General features: G+C 38.0%; 1 protein-coding gene across 6 annotated transcripts in view; it reads left to right on the top strand.

The window, feature by feature from the left end:
- Window positions 1–26675, top strand: part of arhgap42b (Rho GTPase activating protein 42b) — a 160909-nt gene that overhangs the window by 40553 nt on the left and 93681 nt on the right. For all 6 annotated transcript variants that reach the window (XM_081371775.1, XM_081371774.1, XM_081371773.1 and 3 more), the window contains exon 3: window positions 6774–6835. In XM_081371775.1, the coding sequence (XP_081227901.1) occupies window positions 6774–6835 (62 nt within the window). The remainder of the gene's footprint in view (window positions 1–6773; window positions 6836–26675) is intronic.

The following is a 26675-nucleotide window of genomic DNA, read 5'->3' as shown; positions in this document are numbered from 1 at the left end:
AAATACATGAAGACTGTTTTTTATAGGCTTTATAGACAGACCGATTGAGAGTGACTCTTGAAGGACCAGCACCACATCCTCTTCTACCACTGTTTGAAGAATTCATCTTCCAGAATACATTTTAATACATTTTGGGAGTTAATTTTTAGTCCATCTCTGCAAAACGGACTTCAGGGTAGGAGATGGACTAAAAATAAACTCACAAAACGTATTAAAACATATTCTGGAAGATTTGCTTGTGACTCTTATTAAGAGGGGGTTATTTTTTAGGATTCTTTGCCTAACCCAAGTCTCTGAGAGCCTGACACCTTGCTCTTCTGGAGACTCCAGGTAGGTTGCAGTTCTGGAAAATGGTGGTGCTGGAGACTAAAGGGTACCCGATGGTTTCACACTTAATTCTTCACCTTAATTTTTCATTCTTTTGCAGTTAACATGTGTTTTTTCTTCTCCACCTGTTTTTGTCTGACCCTGCTGACCCAATGAGCATTTCACTGTCCAATGGTCATGCTTTAACTGCAATATCTCTAGTATTGCATTAGTTTTGCATTCTTCTCATGGGGATTTAATATTTTTTGACTTTTCAGTCTTTGTTAAATCTCTTTTTTGGCTTATTTTATCTATAATAGAAAACTTGCCTAATAATTCTGCACACCTGAAAATAAGACATTTTTCATTTCCAGCCTTCATGAACAATTATATATCACTTATACATGATTAAATAGAAAATTAATAGTAGTTATTAAGTTTAATATGGTTTGGAATTGGCAAAATGTTCCTGGAAATAAAATATGATCAGAAAATCAACGTGCCTAATAATTCTGCACACACTGTATATATATATATATATATATATATATATATATATATATATATATATATATATATATATATATATAGACACGCACATTAAAAATTTGCAGTCAGATTAGATTGACATCAAACATTTTGATGACTCATCTTGTACTACACAGATTTGTGTCCAATCAAATGCTCTCTGGATTGTTAAATGCCCTGCCCGTTTCGATTTGTCCTGCCTAAACTTCCTGTTCCATGGGAAATATTGCAATAAAGAACAATATCAAAGGCTTTCAAAACTTTTTTTTTTTTTTTTTTTTTGAAGCAGTGTCGTGTGTGACTGGTCTTAATTTATGGATAATGCATTTGGGGTTTCTAAATGAGAGGGCGATTCCATGTCTGCCTCTCTCATCAGTCCTTCTCAAATGTATGTATGTCAGATCTCTTTTGTCCTGAGCCAAAAGCCCATTTCACAGAATGACTCATCACTTCTGTCATTCTTCCCATTAACCTGTGAATGATACATATGCTCTAACCCCTTTTAGCTGCTATATTCTGCCTTAAGTACCTCATATAGTTCAATAGAGACATTTATCCACAGCCTCTACCCTTATCTTCCACATCAAATCTGTCTCTCTCTCTCCCACACATTTCCTGTTCTCTTCTTCTTATCTTAAATTCACATTCAGTTTCTTACTCTCTCTACTTCTGATAAATAAATGCACAGTCACTTTCGTTGCTAAAATGTCTAACATGCACATTTGGTTTTATTTACAGCTAATTATACAACAGATTTATTTGGAAAATGTTATGTTTATATATTTTTTTAAACTTATTTATGAATCATTAAATCATCCATATATCATCTAATCATAAGTTCATATATGTATATAAATATGCACTGATCTATCGGCCAAAAATCACATGATTATATCCTGTCAATCAAAAGGGGTCGGAAAAACGTGTTCAGACTGCAACTCATGCTGTGAAAAAATTTGTTGACCTCGGTTCATGCGACGGTCGTCCAAAGTTCACGGAAAGGAAACCGAGACGGCAGAAAACGGCATCGTGCTTGTTTTCTGTATTTTACGAAAGCTTTACAGTTTTAAATAATTTTTGCTTCTATCCGTATGACCATAAATTACGGAGTAACAGGTTTTCTCGGAAGGACAAAAATTCCTGTGATCGCGCCGACGCCTCACACACACACACGTTCTAGCATTGCTAACTTGATATTGCAGCATGTTCATTATCAAAATAAATAGTCAACCAAACATATAGAAAGTTAACCAAACCATGTCCATGCTAGAGAGGTAGCCCCTCGTTTAGGAACCCCGTTTTCTGCCGTCTCGGTTTCCTTTCCGTGAACTTTGGACGACCGTCGCATGAACCGAGGTCAACAAATTTTTTCACAGCATGAGTTGCAGTCTGAATACGTTTTTCCGACCCCTTTTGATTGACAGGATATTATCATGTGATTTTTGGCCGATAGATCAGTGCATATTTATATACATATATGCCCCGGCTGGTCCTTCTCCTGCTCGGAGCCACCCGGCTCTGTCTCCCCTTTACTCGCCATGTTATTCACGTTTCTGCGTGCATCCCCGTGGTTGGCGTGTAAGATTGCAGTCATCCAAATGATGAAAAAAGTTTTGTCGTAAACAATGTTTTTTGCGACTCCGCGATATAAACGATAGAGCATAATATGAAACAATAGACTTTTTATATCGTCCATACGATATATATCGTCATATTGCACAACCCTATTTTAAACAATACATAAATATTGAATATATAGACAAAGTCAACAAAAGCTAGACATACAGTAGCTAGAAAAATGATATTGCCCAGCCCTAATATTGAGTGTGTTGTGTGCGTGGCTGGCATTAATGGGTGTTTTTGGAGTCTTTTGGGAGATGGTAGTCTTTCGTTCAGCTGTGGCTGCTAAAAGCCAGGAAGCGTGAATGGAAACAAATAGAGTGGACAGGCTATCTGTGCCGATGGTTTGATAATTGTGTTTATAGAGTTGGCAGGCTGAAGTTGACCAAGTGTCCAAGCACAAACGGAGGTAAAATCCATCCAGGGGAGACAGCAGCTGTCTCTCATCCACATCTTGTTTAAATGAAACAATGGAGCAATCAGTGGCACGCAAAAGCTGTTCCGAGAATTCACAAGCTGCCGTTGTGCCACAGCAAGAGACAGAGGGTAGTGCCAACTTTGGATGAGGTATTATTTTGAAGGATGCGGATGTCTTTGTGAAGCATTACTTTGCAGTGGTCTTGGAATTTTAGCTCAAAGACAGTTCACTAAAAAATACATTTATATGTTGTGTTTTGGCTGTTTAGCACGCTACATGAACAGAAAGCACCATAAAAGTAGGGCTACAACTAACGATTATTTGAATAATCTAAGATATATTTAAGATATATACATATCATTTAAGATATATTATAATTATAAGATAATATAAAAAAAATATATTATTTACAAATTTGTTATTGTATGAGTATATTGAATACATATTAAATGTATCTATGTTGGCTATGTGCAATTATTTGCAAAAAAAGGGGGTTAAAATTTAAACTAGTCATTTTCTATTGTGCTTTGTCTGTTTGATGCGCATACGTGTCACACTCACTGAAGTCAAAACATTGCTGTCAATATGAGCTTTTATTCAAAATGGAAATACTCACTTGACCTTGTAACATTTAGGATACAACCACAAAATATAAGCTATTCACTAGTGGTCGTTGTTCTCTTTAGCTGATGTGTTGGAAGCAGGACTTTTATTTTGACAGCTCTGAGAACGCCAGCGCCTGAGCACACAGGGCTCCCATTCTCCATCTTCATTAGTTTATGGTCTCTGTTTAACAAATCTGTCTAATACGTTATTAGATAGAACTTTTAAACAAATAAAGTAGGCTAAGTTGTATACGAAAAATTATTATAGTGCTTACTGTTTACTACTCGTAATAATATAATTAGTAATAGGCAAACACTATAATACTTTCTCATTTACTGTCAGCATTCAGCAAATGTGTATTTATATAATTTAAACTAATCTAGGAATATCTAATAAACATTTAATTTCACAAACCTTGCAGACTTAGTCAAATTCAGCTGAGATATTTTATGCAGTCTACAAACCGGATGCACATGCATCTGTCAAAACACATGACAGGGCAAGCTTCACTCAACTATCAAGTCAAGTCAAGTCAACTTTATTTATATAGCGCTTTTCACAATACAGATTGTATCAAAGCAGCTTCACAGTATTAAATAAAATAGTACATCAGTGTTTGTTTCTGGTGTAAAACATCCACGTTTGGTAATGCAGATCAATAGCACTGGTGAATCGATTAATCAATTTAAGCATCCCCAACTGAGCAAGCCAAAGGCAACAGTGGCAAGGAACCGAAAAACTCCATTAGGTGACCTAATGGAGAAAAAAAAAAACCTTGGGAGAACCCAGGCTATAAGCTTTTGTTTGAAGATGTTTAGTGTGTACTTTTCCCCACAGCAGAAAAGATGCGTTTTGTCCATAGAAAATGTGTTGTTCCCTGCTGTAAAGTGATGTGACTGGCAGATGTTTTCTGTGCATAGTGAGTAGGCTTGATTAATCGCTAAATAGATTATAAATACTAGACTTTTTTAGGGTTGCCCTCAACTAAAACTTTTCTAGTCTACTAGTAGTTGTTAATTTAAGCGATTAGTCGACTAATCACGCGTGTATATTAATAAGCCATAGAAATCATAATAATGAGCCTTTAATTGCCTCTTTATAACACATAGCCTAATCAACGTTCAAGCGTGTGCATTAAGCTTGCTGCAGTGCACCGGCAAAAGTAATGATTATGAATGTGTCGTGAAAAAACAGAAAGGAGACTGTCTGAACATTTTAATAATTTATTAATAATGTTTTCAGCTGCAGAGATTTAAGTGGACGATGCTGACTCATCATCTCCAGTAGTGGATGCCTATATGCACATTTCATACGTATTACATAATCTTATCAGAGAATATTTGTTTTCCACTTTAATTGGTTGACAATCACTTGACATTTCAAGCTTTCTATAGATAGATTTCTCATATCTGTGAGGCAAGTATAAACTGAGTTTTGTTTTTTTTTTTCAAAGAAGTCAAGTTCAAAGAAACCGAGCTTGCCATTTTACAAAGGCACAATGTTTAGTTTCTATTGCGAGTTTACACAAAGAAAGGTACAGTTATCTGTATGACCAAAAATGACGAAGTACTATTTTAAGTTGTTTTCGCTGTTGTCAGGAAAAAATAAAAGTTCACAGAGACAGAGACGGCAGAAAGCGCATCCTGTTTGTTTTCTTTATTTTACAAAAGCACAACATTGTTATTTTGAGTTCACACAAATAAAATTTGTCAGTTTTGAATGATGTATTAGGCTACTCTTGATATAAGACCAAAAATGATGGAGTATTTAAGTTAAATGCAAGTGATCGCGCTGGCGCCTCCCATGTCATGCAATAAACGTGTTAGATGCTACTTCAGCTTCCACACTCCACATAAAAACTTGGATAGCAGCACAAATGTATCTAGGTTAGAGCGAGCAGCCATGTAAAGTTGCTACTACTTACATAGGCAAATATTTGGATTTCTTGCCCTACATACTGTAGTTACCACAAGGACCCGCCGTTAACAGTCTGTCCCTCATGACTGCGTGACTTCACCACAAGTTTTTTTTTCTGCGACTAATAACATTTTTGACAAGTTTTGACTACGCCTCTTCTAGTCGACTAACAATTAGTCGACCATTAGGGGGCAGCCCTAATTTTTTTCATTATCGATTATTATTGATTAGTTAGATTAGCACATAAACATAATGCACTCTATTCTAGAATTTTTATTTTTGTGTGAAATAATCCTTTAACTTGCAGACTTGAGGGCATTATAGATGGTTATTACACGGGCTTCGCGTCAAGGTCCTGATCACCCTGTCTGGGTTTATTCTGCGATAACAACCGGTTGGTTGTTTATACCTTACTTGCGTCACTCATATCTTTTTTTCATCCTAACCAAAATTGCAAACATCCATTGGTTTAACTTTTTCATTTCACTTGAGTGCAATGGTAAATGTTATGTATGTGCAAATTAGGATCAAGGTTAGATGTGTCATTTAACAGATTTTTTTTTTTTTTATTCCAAGTATCATAATACACTAATTGTAGGCCCAGTATCTCTGCTGTAACCTCTGGGTTAAGTGCTTGCTTTGCTCAAGGACTTAGTGGGGATTGTGGGAATTAAAGTAATTTCCAGGTTACATGTCACTTCTACCTAGGATTGAACTACCTTCAATGTAGCGGCTCCCCTTGGGTCAAGGTTTGCTTGTTAGACGCTGCTGGTAGATGTCAGACATCAAATTCTCGATTGACAGCCATTCATTTATAGCCTTATATTCTGATTGAATTCATTTGAACAACATTCAAATGGTTAATATTTCAGTATATTATAGTAGATATTTTACCAGTGCCTGATCTTTTTTTCTTGGAGACACTTAAAGCGTGAAATTGTCATTGTCCTGCAGCTCCAGATTGATTAGTCACATGGCATTCATAGCTGATGTCAGGTGAAATGAAATGTAAAATTTTCATTTTAATTTCGCTTTATGCTTTAGTACCTGAAACATATCAGCAGCGTCTAAAAGCCTATAAGTGCTCTGTTAGTTGTGGATAAATTAATGAACACTTCTCTTTCATACCGTTTAGGTGACCAGAAGTGAAGGAAGGTCTTTTTTTAACTGTTCCATATTGATTTAAATTCAGAGTAAAATTGCCATTGTTCATTCTGCATTCGTATTAAATGCTAATTCATTTATATAAGTAGCTGTGACAATAAATCAATGCTAACAGCATCTATTGACTCATATGAATCAAGTTAGTATTATTATATAAGTCTGAACTTTAACCAGCGAATGCAAATGTATTAATAACTCTGTTTTTCTCCTCCAGCTCAGTCCTTCAAAGAGTTTTCCCAGCTGCTAAACACCATGGAAGAGGAGAGAAGGCGGCTGGTAAGTAATGATATGCATACTATAAATACCTTTATGGTTGAAACCTACTCTCCTGCGGGACCCAATGCAATCGAGTGCAGTGCGGGACAATATTTGATGGGAAAGTGCGGGTGCTGGCGGTATGTGTGCAGGTTTTGGGAGAATAAAAGGATTTGCTTAGCCTTCCCCTGCATGTTGCTGCTTCTGATTGCTTTTAGAGGGAAAAGCTGCCCATAACTACAGGTCTAGGATCAGTTTTCTCTGTAATAATAGCATAACAGGCGAAACAGATTTGGCAAGCGATCCAGTGCATATCTTTGTTTGTGCTCTGGAGAATGTCAAATGTTTCTATTCACAGTATGTTTTTGCAGTGTTGAGTTGACAAAGCCTGAGTTGACAAAGTTGATACTAACAAAACCTGACTGGGTTTGTTTGGTTTTGTTAAATTGAAAACAATCCTATAAATCAGAGTTTGTTCATAGCTAGCTTCATGGCACATGCCCCATGTTTCTGTGGAAGTGTGTGTTTCAGAACTCAGAGCAGACACACAAGTGAGATCCAGAAGAGACGGTATGGTTAGCGTGTAGTGGTCGACCGATATTGTTTTTTTGATGGCCGAGGCGATGCCCATATCTTAGAGAGCAGGGTGGCCGATTGCCGATATAAAGCCTATATTTGTATATATATTTATTTTAATCAATATTTAATAAATTATAAATAAATTATAAAACAAATCTTTAAAATAAATATGCTTTTATACTTTAGATGGCAACTTCCTGAATCTGCAATCCTATTACAGTATTTTTCACAAAGTAATTGTTTAGAAATATATGAATATGTGAATAAAAATAAAGTAAACACTGTAACAGGGCACTCAGTAATCTGGTAATTTCGTGCTGGTAACGTTAATCATATTTTTTCAAACAAAGACAAGGTAACGCTAATTTTACATGCAGCACAGTGAAAACGATATGAATATGACACAGTTGGCAACTGGATATATCACAGATATGAATATGACACAGTTGGCAACTGGTTTTAAAATGAAAGATTTAAAGTTTTTCGATCGTGTCTCCTGTGAAGCTGATCTTCTGTTCGCATTCACTCACTTCGCACGGACCGGCCTTCACTCGCAGACAGTAATGCACACTTCACATGATATCACAGCTGGATTCAATTCAATCTGCAAGGTTTGTGAAATTAAATGTTTATTAGATATTCAGAGATTTGTTTAAATGACATAACGTTAGATGTGCATTTGCTGAATGTTGACGGCAAATGAGAAAGTATTTTAGCCAGATTGTTGCCTTTTCTGTTACAAATAATATAAAAGCAAACGCTTTACTTTACTTACTTCGCATACCATTTACTTTCTTTGTTTACCAGTTCTGTCTAACAAAGTATTAGATATGACTGACAGAGATTGTAAATTAATGAAGATGAAGAATGTGAGTGAACGCTGTTTGATCTGAGGAGCTGCTGTTGCCGTTCTCTTCTGGCGCTGTTTTTCTCAGCGCCGCCCGTCAAAATAAAAGTACGGAGCGCCGTCAAAATAAAAGTCCCACTTCCAACACATCGGCCAATCAGAAAAACGAATCGGCCGATGCCGATATTTCAAAAATGCCAAATATCGGCCGATATATCGCCACGGCCGAAAAGTTTTTCTGACCACTATTAGCGTGTTTGACTTGTGTGGTCACTCGTCACATCTCGCAAGTGACATCCGGCGGATATCACATACTATTCCAGTAATATGATGTGCATTTTTGAGAATTTAAACCATTATACTGTAGTTTAACACCAAAGGTTCAAGGTCAAGCCCTAGGGCCTTATTGATTTTCTAAATGCTGAAACACTTCCAGCAATATGCAGCCTCATTTATATATAATGCCTTATAACATAACCAAAAAGACGTGAGAATTATCCAAAAGACTTAATAGCTCTCTATAAAGGGACCTTAATGATGTGTCTGGTTATCACACAGTTACCAGCTGCTCTTTTAAACCTTTAAATTTTTAACTACATGTCATGAATAATACATCAGGAATGCACACAGTTTGTAACTACATTGGGTTACACACAAATACTAAATCAAGCCATTCGGTTTTTTTAATTGGTCATGATGTCAGGTAGCTCCACCTCTCATTTTACATATTATGCTGCCTCTAAGGATTACTTGTTTTGACAATTCTAATGGTGCATTCACATTAGTGACATTTCAGTAGAATTTTGCAGGCAAAAATGTCCATCGTCTACTGTCAGTAGTGTAGCCATGTATGAAGCACAGCTCTCACAGAAGTCACTTTCAAACCAAGCAGATTCTTGTTGGTCAGTGCAGTGAATATATTGAACCCAATTGAACCTGTTGTGAAATCTGCGTCCAGAAATCTTTCGTCCTCATGCAAAATTCACAGTTGCGTGGATTCTTAATGAAATTACCTATTCAAATTTAAAGAATTTCACCTGCAGAAGTTTGCAGAACAACACTTAATGTGACCCTTAAAATTGTCATGAAAAGGACGTTGAGATCATATTCTTTCCCTGTTGTGATGTATATGGCTTCTTGAGCAAGAATTTAGAGTTGGAGCTGATTATGTCCATTGGGAATTGATTGGATTGTTGGATCAGTGTCAGTCATTTGCTAATTTCTGCAGTGTCATGTGAGAGGTTGCTGGAGGGGAGACAATATTGCCCAGCCCTTGCATCATTGCAAACAATCCCAAAATTCATCAGAATGAAAAAAAGTAAAAAAAGATAACAGAGTCGATTATAAATATACTTTCTTCCAGTGCCAGTATAAAGTCTGATATATAGCTCAGTTGGGCTATTTTTTTTTTTTCAGATTTTAAGCTATTTAGAGCTAACTAGAATATTACGTTATCAAACTCCATTGGAATCAAGATTAGATATCAGTTAGGATGTTGTCTTGGAAGACTGCTGTCAGTGTCAACATAGGCAGTAGACAACATGGAGGCTAACTGTGTTTATGCATTTGTGTTTGTAAGTGATCCCAACAGGGAGCATTAATGTTTGGTTCCTTTAAAAATGTTTGAAGTTACAGAAGATAAAGGAAGTGTGATAAAATGACTAATGGTTTGTTTTTGCGACCCTTGTTGTTGTTTTTCCAGAAGAACTGCTCCTTAACGTCTTTGTCTCGAGTGAAGCTCTAAAGGTTCATTCGAATACTGCAACCCCTGCTCTCTCACTCTGATCTCCATATACGGGGAAAAGCAAAGTCTGTTTCATTTTAGACAGTGAGTAATGGGCTGAATAGAATAAAAAAGGACCTTTAAAATATACATTTCCTCTTAAATGCATAATTTATGGATTTATGGCTGGAATAAACTCATTTGTGTGGTCTCACACAGTCAGACACTTTAGTTTTATTGAGAACAAAACACTTTTGAGGCTAGCTGCCTCAGTGGATTTGATTTAATTTTCCTCTCCTTCATCTTAAACATCTAATCTTTTTTTTTTTTTAGCAGTCGTCATGCATAGTTTGCTGCAACGACACTCTTTGCAAGGAAGAAACTCGAAAGATTTAGACTGAGAGGAAGCCCACAGGACAGAAAAAATCTCAAATGAGATATCTTTATTATCTTTCACCTAGACAGCAATGAGGTTGAATGGAGATCAAATGAAGGTTTAAATGTACAGTTACACAAATGCATGTGAAATTATTTTGGACCTGGCAAAAACAAATATGGGCAACTGGACACAGTATGTCATACTTTAGTGTCATGTATGTCATGCTCCTCTTTTTAATAAAAATAAATTATCACAAATAATAATACAGTATATTAAGTTTTGAAGGTTGTATTTTGTATTGAGCCAAGAGATTTAGGGCCAGAATTACTAAAAGTTAGCACTAGCGCAAACTCTCTTTTCGTGTTAAAAAACTACTGTCAGGATTTACTAAAGACACGCAGTGAAAAATTTGCGCTGAAAAGGCGTGGACGCAGTTATTTTTGCGGCTGACCTTATTGCATATGCATTGGTAGGAGTTTCCCTTTCAGATGCAAAATGCAAAATGTATGGGAGGAGAGTATTTAAATTAATCATGAAAGGTGATTTACTAAGGTTTGCGCTAGTCAATTTACTGATGTTTGTGCCATTATTTACCACCTAAAAAGATCATGTCTTAAGGCGAGACACTACAGGTGAATAGGGTAAAATTTAAAAATAATAGATATCACCATGAAACTTCCTCAGTTCATTACTTACACAAGTTCATATAAAAATGTTTTACAAGTTTTTGAAATTTTTATGTTTAATTATGCAAATTAGGTATTATGTCATTAAATATGTGCAATTTTGCAAATTTTTTCAGTAGATATATCTGAAAATATGATAAAGCCAGAAGCAAAATTATTTTTTCATTTTGATTACACACAAGATTAAAAAATATGTTCAAAGGGGTTTCAGGATATATGGTTTCATTAACTAGGAAATTAAAATATACTGTCCATAGCCTTAAAATATCGATTTTCGCCATTTTTTTTTTTTTATTAAAATGTCACATAAATCAGGCCAGGAATGATTTATTAACAAATCCCTCTGAACAGATCTTCAGAATACTGCTAAGTGTATAACTGGAAAGTTTGGTGTACACAGGTGATACATAGGCTGAGATGTTTCTACTGGAGAATGACAAAAAAACGCAGAAATTTTTTTTTGAGAAAACGGCAGTTAAAGATGTAATAGTTCTAAATGAGATTTCGTCGTTAGCTTTAAATCCCCCTTTGGACATTCACGATTGGTTACTGATAGAAAGGAAATGCCCATATTTGGTTTACATAGCGTTGTGCAGGAGACTCAGAGCTTTACAACGATCCCGGACATGACAGACTTCAGTGAACAGACGGAGCTCGGCATGTCGCATTGGAATACTAACTTCCTGGTAAATTCGGGAGAAACTTACTGCCGCAAGTAAACAAAATGTAATAAAATAAACATCGTAATGTATATTTTCAGCGTTTTCTTTATAGCAGCTTGAAAGAAAACATATTGAAGGAGTAAACTCGGCCAAAATCTCAAAACTGACCACTGCATGAAAAATCTATGTTTTTGCCTGCCGTGTCTCCCCTTAAACAAGATGCTAATTTGCACTGCTCTAGGTAGATTGCGTTTGTCATTATGTAAATGATCCAGCTGCGTCTGTGTTTTTTAATTTGCGCGTCGTCAGTAGATCACGTGCAGAACTGCGCTCTCACGCTTATTTGCCCTGTTTGGTAAATCTGGTCCCTAGATCTTCTGTTGGTCAAATGTCTTTTTTACTTGTTTCATTTTGTGCCAGATGGTGTTAAAAATAGACTATTTTCACTAATGTTTTGTTCTTGGCTCATTATAGAGTATTATTTTAGCAAAATACTTCCTTTAAATCATTTGTGGGTTAAGTATCCTGTGTATTCTATTTGTGAGTTGCTGCCTTGAGCATTTAAAGTCAGTCATTTATGAGGTTGCATTTCAGTAAGGATTCCGATGTTGAAGACAGCGGTACGTAGGCGGTAGACAGACTAGACTAGGTTTTGAAATGAAGCCATTATCTTTGTTTACGTTGTGTGGCTCGCTGCTCCTGTCCATTCTCTGTTTCAGCGATTGACTTTCCACACCGCTTAATCAGACATCCCACTAATCCAGGGCCAGCTTTGGTTAATGAGAAACCACATGGAATGTAGCTGCAAGTCAATGAAACTTTCCACTTTATTTAGTCATTCACATTCTTTTTTCATGTTGTCTTCAGCTTAGTGTTTCATCAACTTCGGCCTGTAAGATTGCCTTTTTTAAAAGGATATAATGGCTGGTGTGCACTTTTTCAGACGTGTTCTTTGTGTGATTTAAAGCACAACCTGTAAGAAAAAGAGATTTGAAGGGCTCTCATTGCTCCATCTAGCAACACCTTGTGTCATACATTTTTGAACAAAGGAATATAAGAAAGGGAGGAAGTAGATTTTCCAAATATTTTCCGTGGTGGAGTTGCTAGTGTATTCTTGATCTCCTGAGCCCAATCAGTCATGGAACGGAACGCTCCGCTGTCAGACTCAATCCGAGGCAGCCGTATATACATGCAAACGTCAGTTATCTTCAGTCGAGTGGGATTGAAGCCAGGCCCTGGTGATGCTGTTATACTGTCAATAATGCTGACCTATTGACATGTGCCAATGAGAGCAGAATTGTGATTATCTGTCCACGTCTTCATTAGTATTTCTGTCTTGTGGAGATCAGAATGCTAAATGACATTTCAGATTTTAAGCTTTCTGTCTGCAACTCACAAAATCACAACTTTAAACCTCTGACATGCACAAAGACAGCTTTCTAAACACATAATCTTTATTATTTACATTGAATTTGGGACCAGAAAATCCCTAGAAACCACCTAGCAACACCTTAACAACAACACATAACAGCCTAGCAACCACTGTAGATTAACCAAGGCTAGATTATTGTAATGCTCTTATGGGTGGTTGCCCTGCATGCTTAATAAACAAATTACAGCTGGTCCAAAACGCAGCAGCTCGAGCTCTTACCAGAACCAGGAAGTATGACCATATTAGCCCAGTTCTGTCAACACTGCATTGGCTCCCTATTAAACATAAATTAAAAAATATTGCTGATTACTTACAAAGCACTAAATGGTTTAGCTCCGCAGTACTTGAGCGAGCTCTTAAAGGAGCATTTCACCCATGGGAACATTGATCTTTATTGAAAGTGGGTCATATATGTAGACGAAATGTAAAATAAATTTCGAATTTGGTGCCTTCTTGACCGAGGAAAGACAGAAAGTAACTTCAGGACGCATTTGTATGAAAGACAACAACTCCCACAATGCACCACATTACACTGCTCCGCAAGCCACTCCCACTAATCCAGAACAGCGCATATGAGGTATCAACCTATAAGAGAAATCACTCTTCCATCTACAAGGCTAGCTACCACCAGAGCTTGAAATTCATTTCACACAAAATGTCTAGTTTGTTGGCGAACTCATTAGTTAATTACTCCTCGTTTGTATTTCTTTCGAAATGGTGAATTATTGCATGGTACCGGGATGTTCAGTCAGAACATATGCGGTGTGAAACTAGGATGGTTCACAACACATACGTCCGTGTCCTCGTCTGATTCAGAGATTTCGTCCAGGAGAAATTGGCATTGTTGAAATGCTTTGCAGCAGACGGGCTCTATCTCTGTGTCCGTAGGCACACAGTGAGAGCACAGGCACCACCAGTCCACTCCAGCTCGAGCTAGTCTGGGCTCCTCGTCCGCGACAGGCAAGTCTTCTGCCTCGGCTGCTCTTCGCTATAATGCGGCTCGTAAAGGTAGCCACAAATACCTGATTCGAGCATCAGACTTCCGAAATCCTCTTCTTCTATATCATATTGAGTACTCTCCGCTATTGTTGTAACTTCACATCTGGTTCCACAGCGCCCATTAGCTTAGCTTCCAAACAAGATGGAGGATATTGCTTTTAGTTTCAGAAAGTGAAGTCCCACCCACTGATCTGTAATAGGTTTGTAACGTGAGTGGGTCCCACCCCCTGGCAAAGATGAGGAACGAGTGTTTGGAGTCTCAACCCCTCTACAAAGATATGGGACTTCCCGCTTAGAATGACGCAAAATTACTATTTTTGCGTCATTGTAAGCAGGAACTGCAACACTGAAATCCTTATTTCTCCCGTCTCAGGGGAAAATGAGGGAATAATGCACGACCATTCAAAAATATGACTGGGTTTCTAACGATACAAGGCTTGATGCAAATGGGTGAAGTGTCCCTTTAACGCATTATAGTCCTTCATGTCTATTGCGATCTCAAAATTCCGGCCAGTTGAAAATACCTAGAATATCAAAATCGAATGCTGGCGGTAGATCCTTTTCCTATGTAGCACCAAAACTTTGGAACAGTCTTCCTAACATTGTCCGGGTAGCAGACACACTCTGTCAGTTCAAAGCTAGACTAAAAACACATCTCTTTGACCTAGCATACACATAACACATTATAGACTATGTGCCTTGTGCCAGCAGCCATATCACCCTGTAGCCCAAGACTGGTTGCTCACTGAAGTTAAGCAGGGTTGAGCCTGGTTAGTACCTGGATGGGAGACCTCCTGGGAAAACCAGGTTGCTGCTGGAAGAGGTGTTAGTGAGGCCAGCAGGGGGCGCTCACCCTGTGGTCTGTGTGGGACCTAATGCCCCAGTATAGTGACGGGGACACTATACTGTCAAAAGAGCACCGTCCTTCGGATGAGACATTAAACCGAGGTCCTGACTCTCTGTGGTCGCTAAAAATCCCAGGATGTCCTTCGGAAAAGAGTAGGGGTGTAACCCCGGCATCCTGGCCATATTTGCCCCTTGGCCTCTGTCCATCATGGCCTCCTAATCATCCCCATATACTGATTGGTTTCATCACTGTCTCCTCTCCACCAGTAAGCTGGTGTGTGGTGGGCATTCTGGCGCAATATGGCTGCCATTGCATCATGCAGGTGGATGCTGCACGTTGGTGGTAGTTGAGGAGATTCCCCCCTCCCATGTAAAGCGCTTTGAGTACCTACAAAAGCGCTATATAAATGTAACGAATTATTATAATTAGACTACTATAATTCAATGTTAGGCTGCATAGATTAGGTCAGCCGGGAACACTCCCCATAAATCCTGATGTACTCGTTACATCATAAGAAGAATGGCGTCTACGCTAATATTAGTCTCTCTGTTTATCCCGAGGTTTACCGCAGTCCGCCGGATCCAGGCCGTATCCAGATCTGATGAAGGACCTGCGCCTGGACGCGACGACAGCGCAGTCCTGAAGTGTCTACTAGTCTCTCCCTTGTGAAGGCCTCCCTCCCCTCCCTTTACCTCTCTACAGATAAAGTGTTGTCGGGATAATTCCGGTTCGTGTGGCTATGCGGAAGCGATAAAAATTCGGTAGCCTATTATAAATTTTAAGGCCAGACAAGTAGTTTAGGGATGGTTTGTAGGGAAGGACTACACACTTGCGCACTACACGCATGCGCACATATATTCAAACACGCATACCTATAGACTGAACTCGTAATACGAATGTGCACGCCATCAGCGTTCTCACAAGTTCGCGTTTTTGAAGTTTGTGCAGAAAGAACTTAAGAGTTTTCTGTTAAAACGGTGTCGTGTTAGCGGCCCCTAAGTTAGTAACTAATGATCGTTGCGAGGGAAGTGAATCAATCAAAACTAACTTCAGCTGGACAATAACTTTATTCTAGAGCTGCTATAAAGCCAAAACAATCTCTGTTACTTTAATTTCCTATTATCAATGTAAAGCTGCTTTGGAACAATCTACATCAGGGCTATTCAATTGGCGGCCCGCGGGCCAAATGCGGCCCGCCAATTAGGGTTGTGCCGATGGACGATATCATCGTCCATCGTGATGGCTGACCGACATCACGATGGAGAGCCACCATCGTGATGCCACGCCCCCCACCCTGTCAGACCAGCCCAGTCTCACGGCAGTTCGTTTTCGTGTGTACACCAGTGGTTGGGAACCTATGGCTCGTGTGGCTCGCAAGGTCTCTCACCCTTTACCAACAAACGATAAAAAAAATGAAGACGTGTGTGTTCAGTGCTGTTCGCGAGTGTCACGAGTCACCACAGCAATCAACCAAACGTAAGCGTAAAACTGTGGTAACCTAACAGTTACAGCTCCTGCACTGGGATTCAAGCAGAACAGCTTGTTTAAGGTGATGGCGAAATTCATTTTAAAACAGCAATGAAAATGTAAAAGTAGGCTTTATAAACTTTAATATATCCTTTTATTGAAACGGGTGCTTTGCTGTGCAAAGAGAAACATTTCACCCGTTGGCCGCTGGTACTTTCACTTTTGCCGCAGAGACCCTTTATGTCCTATAGGCCTAAATGTATCGTGTTGATAATCCGCGCAGATTTCAGTTGACGATTATGTAAAGTTCATAACAAAACATGAATAAGAAAGAAAAGAGCAGGATGTGCTATTGAAAAGAAAAATCAAAAGCACGATAAGTCGCGAAAGAGAACTGAATTCTACTGACAGGATGGTGCGCGCGCGCTCCGAGCGCAACATGGTCAAGTAGTCTTTGTCTACGGTTGCGCGCCTGAACGGCCAAATAAACATAGAAATATTTCAAAATGCCAAGCCGAGTATTCCCGTGGCGTAAACACAGTAGATGTAAGTAGCTACAATGTGCACTCTCCCTGTCTCTTCGTGATCGTCAGCACACAAACCCCCCCCCAACCCACCCCCCCCCCCCCGACGATATCATCGTCCATCGCGATGTTTTACTGTAAACATCGTCAACTGCCAATTTAGGGGACATCGTCCAACCCTACCGCCAATCATCTCCATGCGGCCCGACGGCACCAACCTCCCTCCTCCTCTTTTCCTGGCAGTGCGGCTAATTCAGTTTGATGCTCGCTCCGATTGACCTGAGAAACGTTTTATGTGCGAATATTTCAGCAGTTATTATATGTGTCCCGAATTTATGTCGACTGAACCAGCGATAGGCTACCAATCATTCGTGAATGAATCATTCTTTTGGTTCGATTCTAAACGCGCTTGCATAACGGTCTAAAACTATTCGGATTCATTCGGACCGCTCCGTCACTGAATCATCTGAAGCGGTTTCTCGTTCAGTACAGTATAACAACAAATAGCGATGTTTTCTGTTGTTTCACTAGTTGTTTCAACACGGCCCAGCACGGAGTTACTATATTAAACAGCGTTGCGAAAACCAGTGGGAAGCGTTTCAGTTCGACAGAAACCTCTCTGTTACAAACCACAAATCACTCGATGATTTAACTAGTATTAAATCGGATGAAACAGCCTCAACATTCCCAACAAGACTGATGAGGAAAGCAGGAGAAACATTGTGGCATGAACGAAATTAGAAGACTTTAAATACCCTAATCACCCTTACAAACATTTACCATGAATGTACTGTAGTAATTTACCATGGTTGGCCAGAAATGTGCAATATTTATATTGAATACTATGTAGTAATAAATAAATACAGTGATTTATATTGCATTAGTTTTATTAGGTGGGTAGAGGAATATATAATTAATGCTTGTTATGAAATTATGTCAGTTTCTTTGTAAAGGTGCGTATAGTTTTTAACTTGTGTTTAGGCATTTTTTATACAGTGGGAGTGAGTAGCCTGTGGTTAACAAGTCTCACTGTCAGAATATTTTCATGTAAGCATAACAATTATAAATAAAATAATTATTATTTCTCACCAACAGCTATAAGTTTGTATAAATAATTTATTTGTTCCAAGGAAAATAGTTGTACACAGCTGTAAATTATCAAGTTTTTTATTTATTATGGTTTTATATATTTGCATAGGCTACTGTTGGGTACCACATTTCCAAGTAAATACCACACTTGTTTAGGGTTACTTTAACTTATTTATTTAAACTGTTATGTTTCAATAAATAAGATAAACCCCCAAACCAACCCACCGGCCCACCTCAACTTTTCGATTTGATAATGCGGCCCTCGAATGAAACTAATTGAATAGCCCTGATCTACATTGTTAGAAGCCCTATATAAATGAAGATCACTTGACTTGACTGTGCAGTGCTTTAGCAACCCCATAGAACACAGTTTTAGTCCAATTAACTATTATATTACAAATGTGACAAGATTAAGGTGTTTAACGATCACTAAAAGGGGATCAAAAGTAAAAAATAAAAAAAACATATTAGGAGCATGTTATCTCACTTTTCAGACACACTTTGGGAGCCAATGCTTGAAACGGGCGGTGGAGGAGGTTTAGACGTTCCAGGCTTATAATAATAATAATAATAATAATGCAAATGAACAAACAAGCGATGACACACAAGTATATTCAAGCAAAAGATAGCATATCTTATTTCTCTGAAACACAGCAAAACCAATGTTACTCACATATCGAGAAGGAATAAAGCAACCTCGGCGTCCGTTTTCAGGCCTTTCCACTCCTTTTAATGGGTTAGTTCATTAATTACTCAGCCTTATGTCATTCCAAACCCGTAAGACTTTCGTTCATCTTCAGAACACATCTTTTTGATGAAATCTGAGAGCTTTCTGTCCCTCCATTGACAGCCTCCGCAACTGACACTTTAATGAAAAAAGTTAATGAATGAACAAAAAGTTTATAAAGAGATCCATTTGAATTGAGCGGTTTAGTCCAATATTTTCTGAAGCGACACGATCGCTTTATTTGTTGAACAGATTGAATTTAGGCTTAAAAATATAAATATTTCACAAAATTACAGTAATTCAAAAAAGCTGTTTTCTATGTGAATATATTGTAAAAGTAATTTATTCCTGTAATCAAAACTGAATTTTCCACAGTCTTCAGTGTCACATGATCCTTCAGAAATCATTCTAATAATTTGCTACTCAAGAAACATCTCTGATTGTTATCGATGTTGAAAACAGTTGTGCTGCTTCATATTTTTGTGGAAACTGTCATACTTTTTTTCAGGATTCTTTGATGAATAGAAAGTTAAGCATGATTAATGTATTTACTGTCACTTGAATCAATTTAATGCATCCTTTCTGAATAAAAGTATTAATTTCTTTAAAAAAATCGTACTGACCCCAAACATTTGAACAGTAGTGTTTGTATGACAACGGAAATGATGTGTGAATGGATGGTTGAGGGAATTAACAAATAAACTCAAAGCAAACCCAGCAGCCTGCATCAAATTTCTTCTGCGGCTTTGAAAGTGTGTGCTTTCACAGACTAGAAATTGAAACAAAATCCCCTGTCCTCCAACCCCCCGCGTCCCCTAGTCACATCTGGAGTCAATCAACAACCCAAAATAGAAAAGACACTGAGCGATAAGAGGCTGCTTTTGCTCACTGCCTCTCTGATACATGTGTCTCATATTAGTGCCACTTCCTGTTTGAGTGGTTTATTAACTCAAATATATATTTTGGTGCCAGTACTAATTTAAGGAAGTTTTGGAATGGTTTGAATGGTGAAGCTGGGTTATTGCCACTAGACAGGCATGACGGTTTTATTACCGTCATGATGGTTTGTTTGGCTCAAAGCCATAGAAGAAATTGGTATCAGTGTGTGAGTGTGTGCCAGCCACCCAAGTGTGTTATTGTGAAGCACAGACTTATCAAATTCCACCGTTTTAAAGCGAAGTCTGGTTTAATTCCCCTGGTGTGAGACAGCAGAAAGAGAGATGGAAAGCTTGTGTGTATGTGTGTGTGAAAGAGAGAGAAACTGTTTTGTGCTCTGCATGGTTGGAGATTGTTCAAGGCCGCTGAGTTCTGATGGTATTCCGGGGCCAGGGGCCTGATGCTGTGGTGCTCTTTAAAGGTGATCATATCCTTTAGGGAAATCCTCTTTAAGCTTTCCCAGAATAAATCTGTCCTTAGAGCCGATAATGTTGTGAAAGCAGTGAAATTCAGTCCCCTTTTTTTCGGTCTAGCCAGGTGTGGTTATCTTCAACCTGCACCCTGTTTAGTAATTTCTTCACTTGCTTAACACCGTTCCTCTTAGCTTGTTTTGTGTTTTAGTCAGCTCAAAGCATGCTTTTACATCCCGTCTTACATTAAGGCTATTAAGAAGACAGGTCCTCAGCAGCTCAGCTGTGTTCATTCATGTAATCTTGAGTTACAGGGAACTCACTAACATTTATGCTTACATTGTGCCCTAAACCACTCACAGCTTATTATACCCTCATAAGCTTCGATTTGACGTAATTTGCATTCAAAGGTGTTTTTTTTTTCATGAGCTTAGGTTTGACATGCAGTTACTGTATAGTAGCCTGATATTCTAGTCAACCGAACCAGGAAAGAAAATGCCTCTGCACTCAATTGGATAGACCTACAACCAATCGGAGCAACGGAGTAAGTGACGTATGTTCTTCATTCATCTTTCCGATCAACAAATGCCTTGATTGCGGTTCTGTATATATATATAATGTGTGTATTTGCTGCAGTCTATTGAAAAATATTTAATTATTTTATTTAAATCGATTTGAATGAATGATTCAGTTGTTTCATTGGATGAATCAGCTTTTTTGAACAAATGTATTGAATGAATGATTCAATGATATACATTTTTTAACAGTCACTTGTCGCCAACTTCTGGTGAAACAATGTAATTGATACTGGGGTGTGTGATATTGACAAAAAATTATATCTCGATATTTTCTCAGTAACGGTTATTAGACGATATTTTGCTGAGTGTGTTTATTGTGTTGGTACTTTGGCAGGTTTAGGACTGTCGTGGATAGCCATCTCCAGTTTAGGACTCTGTGTGGTGGTCAGTTCACAGCAGTGACAGAAATAATTTTTTTCCAATATGTTTCTATTGATTTTTACCTTATATGGGCATTTTTACCCTTATAAAGCCATTTTTTTAAACCGAATTATATGCATACATCATCTTTTGTGTCAATTTCAAGTCACTGTTAATGAGCGAATCATTGAGATTCAACCGATTCATTCAAACGGCTGATTCATTCAAGGAAAGAAGCATTTAAAAATCTAAATTTATCCTAGTCAACTGATTTGTTCAAAAAGCAGATTCACTCAGTAAGTAAACACCGCCATGTGTGGCTTTGTTTTGAACTATTTTCGTTGGCGAAATAGAGCAAAAACAGGCAATATGGTGTCTAAAATGTAAGTTACTTAATATTAACTTCTTGTTTATTAAAATTGTATAAAATCAATACCACATGTGTTATCATGCTGATATTTGGAGAAAAACTGCACTCTTGTGATATTTATTACTAAAACTAAATCACACAGTAAAAGCGTGCACTCTAAATGTGCACCCGCACTAGTCTAATCTACAAGACTACATTTACGTAGAGTATGCATGCACTCTCTTGGTGTGTGTGAGGGATAGGCTATGCTCGATAATGTCAAATCGCACATAGTTAAAACAACAATTACGATATTATCGCAGATGATATCGCACACCCCTAATTGATACTATCTTGATTTGAAGCGACTTTCAAAAGGTGTAGCTACCGCTACCGTAGACATCAGTGTTTATTTTCAAACTTTGAACTTCTGTGATAATTTGAATAATTGTAAGACAACTTGTAACTTTTGAATAATTGTAAGACAACTTTTTAATGTTTTGGTGTGATTGTTCATATATGTGACCCTGGATCACAAAACCAGTCACAAGTAGCACGGGTATATTTATGGCAATAACCAACAATACATTGTATGGGTCAAAATTATAGATTTATCTTTTATGCCAAAAATCATTAGGATATTAAGTAAAGATCATGTTCCATGAAGATATTTTGTACATTTCCTACTGTAAAGATATAAAACATTTATTTGTGTGAGTGAATGCAGCACAATCGCAAACATAAATGTAGAACTTTAAAGGTGATTTTCTCAATGTTTCGATTTTTTTTGCACCCTCAGATTCCAGATTTTCAAATAGTTGCATCTCGACCAAATATTGCCATATCCTAACAAACTATACATCAATGGGAAGCTTATTTATTCAGCTTTCAGATGATGAATAAATCTCAATTTAAAAAAAAATTACCCATGTGACTGGTTTTGTGGATATATATAAAAATAATAATAAAAAAAAAAAAAAAAAATATATATATATATATATATATATATATATATTATATTTAACAAACAAATATATTTGTTTGTTAAATATGATAAACAGTTTTTGTTAAAATATTTGTCACTACATGAAATGCAGAGATTTATGCAGTCTCTAGCTTGTTTGTGGTTGGATAAAAAAGTCTCCCTTGTTTAACAGTTGGAATAATATTTATATTATGTTTATTTTATTTTGCATTGCAGTAATGAGAATTTGGCAAGGAAATGTCCTTAATTGTCATGAAAATGATCTTGAAAAAAATGTGATCAAGCAGTACTAACTCTGTGTTTATGCAAAAACTGTGACCCGGTTTAGGCTAGACGTGGTGAATTGTTCTATCTCCTGGAGCTTTTGTTTATCCTCGCTGTGATTGCGTTCCGCAGTGTGGGCACACTGTGTGCTGAGGCCAGTCTTATGGAATGTCACATCGAGCGTGACTACAGTGAGGGTAGACGGGCAGAAAAGAAGCGATTGTTTCCAAGGTTTACTGAGTTTGTTAATGGGACTCAAGAGGGCATTTAAAGTGAGACACACATACACTAAACTATAATGTAGCTCCAGGACTCGAGACGAGATCACTGCCCTACAGCTAGAACTAGACAACAGGGAAGTTTATTTGAGGTTACGGTAACTAAGACAAATGTTTCTTTGAATAAAAGACACTGCATACCTCTCACAGCTGGAGCAAAAAACAAACAGAGGGAACACAGAGTGATGGATAAAATCTATGCTACCAGTCAAAAGTTTGGAATAATTTATATTTTTTATATTGTTTTTGAAAGGAAGTCTGTTATGCTCACCAAGGCTTGTATGTTGAATAATACAGTAAAACAGTAACATTGTAAAATATTATAGCTCTTTTCTATTAGAATATTTTTGATGTCATTTATTGCTCTGATAGCAAAAGCTGAATTTTCAGCAGCCATTACTCCAGTCCTTTTAAAAGTCTTTATAATATGCTGATTTGGTGCTCAATTATTATTGGCAAATACACTCACCGGCCACCTTGCTAGGACCGGGTTGGACCAACTACCTTAATTCTTTGTGGCACAGATTCAACAAGGTGCTGGAAACATTCCTCAGAGATTTTGGTCCATATTGACATGATAGCATCACACAGTTACTGCAGATTTGTCGGCTGCGCGTCCATGATGTAAATCTCCTGTTCCACCAATTCCAAATGTGCTCTATTGGATTGAGATCTGGTGACTGTGGAGGCCATTTGAGTATAGTGAACTCATTGTCATGTTCAAGAAACATTTTTTAGATGATTTGAGCTTTTTGACATGACCCTTTGTCCTGCTGGAGGTGGCTATCAGAAAATGGTACTCTGTGGTCATATAGGGATTGACATGTTCAGCAACAATCCTCAGGTAGGGTGTGGTGTTTAAACAATGCTCTATTGGTACAAAGTGTGCTTAGAAGATATCCCCCACACCATCACAACACCAGAAGCTTGAACCGCTGATACAAGGCAGGATGGATCCATGCTTTCATGTTGTTTACGTCAAATTCTGACCCTACCATCTGAATATTGCAGTAGAAAACGAGACTCAACTGACCAGGCAACGTTTTTCCAATCTACTATTGGCGAACTATAGCCTCAGTTCTTAGCTGACAGGAGTGTCACACGGTGTGATCTTCTGCTGCTATAGCTCATCTGCTTCAAGGTTCGATTTCAAGGTGTTTTCAGAGATGCTCTTCTGCATACCTTGGTTGTAACAAATGGTTATTTGAGTTTCTGTTGCCTTTTTATCAGCTCGATCCAGTCTGGCCTTTCTCCTCTGACCTCTGGCATCAACAAGGTATTTTCACCCACAGAACCGCCACTCACTGGATATTTTCTCTTTTTTGGACCATTTAACTCTGTAAAACCTAGAGATTGTTCCCAGTAGATTAAACAGTTTCTGAAATACTCAGACCAGTCCATCTGGCACCACCAACCATGCCATTTTCAAAGTCACTCATTCTTACCCATTCTGATGCTCAATTTGAAATTCAGCAGATCGTCTTGACCACGTCTACATGTACATGCTTAACATGCTGTTCTATGGATTTACCATTTATAACCATTTTTGTGCCATTTTTTCTAGAACAAGTAAAATATCCACCAGGAATTGAATGGAATACCTATACATTTTTAGATCAGAGGGAAGCTACCTGCCACAGTTCTCTATTTTAACATCCCATCTATAAAATCTAATTTGGTCAAAGCAAAACACTCTTCACCTCATCCCGCTGCCAGTGAGAAGTTTGAGTGCAAGTTGCATTACCTTGAATAGGCAGCCTCGCAGTCATGAGCAGAAAAAACCCTCTTATCTGCTCATCTACTCTGTCCGCAGACTGTCGCCTCAAGCCTCACTGCGTGAAGGATGTGAGGGTTTGTCCAGGAAGCAGGTATTAGGCTGCATCAGCACCTGAGGTGATAGAACGACTCAGTAAGATTTGTGTCTCGCTGTGAGCGCACTTAGCATAATCGCAACTTAATTGATATGTTAGAAAATGCTGTCATGGAAAATCTATACAAGTTCATCATAGAAATTAGATGTCCCCTGCTGGTGAAATGCCTAATGGATAAAGCTATAGAGCCCAAATGGATTTCCCCTCTTTTTAGGTTTAGGCAGAATGTGTGCTTCAATATCTGTTGAACGCCATCCAAATGAATTCAGCAGACTTTCAGCTCAAAGCAAATTTTTGCAGTCAACCTCACTGACACCAATTAGAGTCGTATATAGATCACAGCAGACTGCTCTCAAATGCCAGGAATGAACCAGGTGCTTTTGTTCCTTGTGGGCATTTACTTTGATATCTTATGAAAAGTTTTTATGAGTAACTTGGAAGAGTTGATGAGTTTATTATGATTAAATAAAAGTTATGATTACTATCAGCTTAATATATTTTTCAGTTGTGTTGAAGTACTCGAGACCGGTCAAGACGCCAAACTCCCTGTTTCAAATTAAATCAAAAACTTGTTTCTAATTTGATTTATTTTGTTACTGTTGTGTCGGCTCAGAAATTAACGAGGGAATGTGTAAAAAAAATGACACCAAAATCAGTATAAATGACCACAAATTTCGAGATATGATTGCAAAAAAGTAGTCGTATGAGATCTTAGTTTTTATATTAAAACATATTAAGCAAAATCACAAGAGCATGAGAGCTGTTTTCACAAATACAGTATGAGCACAATTGCAAACGTGATATTGATTTTAAAGGCACACTGTGGAGAAATTGTGTTTTTGTCAAACAGCGACCCCTAGAGTCGCTTTAGAATACTTGCACTGTTGTAAATACTACAATTTATTTTTATTTTAATAGATGATTTAGATTGATTTACTGGCCACTTCATGCGTTTTCTCAGATCGGATTTCTGATTTATCAAAACGATTCCATTTACACCTGGTCACATAAATGTGTTTTTGCGAAACGGATTTTAATCCGATCTTCAATTCTCGCACTATATGCAGATTTAATGGAGTGCACGTCACCGAAAGCAACAGATATGAGCTGCATTTTATTGATCATCAGCTAAAATTTCAAAATCAAAGGCCGCAATAAGAGAGAGCAGCAACAGCCCTGGTAAGATCACTCAATTTCTTTACTTTTAATGATGATGATTGTGTGTTAAGCGTCTGCGACTTACTTTCACTTTGATTTGCGATAGTTTGCACGTTGGCTTGATGAATTTGCTCAGCTGCTCATCTGCTGTGATGCGAGTTCCAGTAGCGTTGTCATATCTGGCTATAACATATAGCCTATAACACGCTCTCACACGGTTTTCTTTTTTTTTTTAGCATTTTTGGGAGGAGTACAATTTACATATGTGGTTTTAACAACCAGATGCATTTACACTTGTCCAGTTTCGTCTGGAATGCGGCACAGACCTTCTCCTGAAGTGGTTTGAGCGATCGGATTCAAATCCATCTCGAATGCGTTTCGGAGGGCATTTACACCTGGTCTTTTCACGATCGGATAGCTATCCGATCTGAGAAAACGCATGAAGTGGCCAGGTGTAAACAGCCCCCATGACAAAAACATACGCACGAAAGCCGAAAACAAACGCTGGTTGGCCTCTCACGTCCAAATTTGAGGAAGTGGTGGGGGAAGTGACGTATGCCGTAAAGCAGTCGAATTTTGTAGTTCTTTTTGTGCTCGGGTTACTACCCGAACCCCGAAGTTACGCAGTGCCAGTAAAAGCGATACAGACCCCGTCAGGCTCTGGCAGACGTGTCATTCAACCTATTGTAAGTCGATGTACCATCACAAGGG

The sequence above is a fragment of the Scardinius erythrophthalmus genome (assembly GCF_964197995.2).
Source record: "Scardinius erythrophthalmus genome assembly, chromosome: 8".
Classification (NCBI taxonomy): Eukaryota; Metazoa; Chordata; class Actinopteri; order Cypriniformes; family Leuciscidae; genus Scardinius; species Scardinius erythrophthalmus.
Note: the sequence above shows the minus strand (reverse complement) of the source record. Positions and strands in the feature narration are given on the sequence as shown.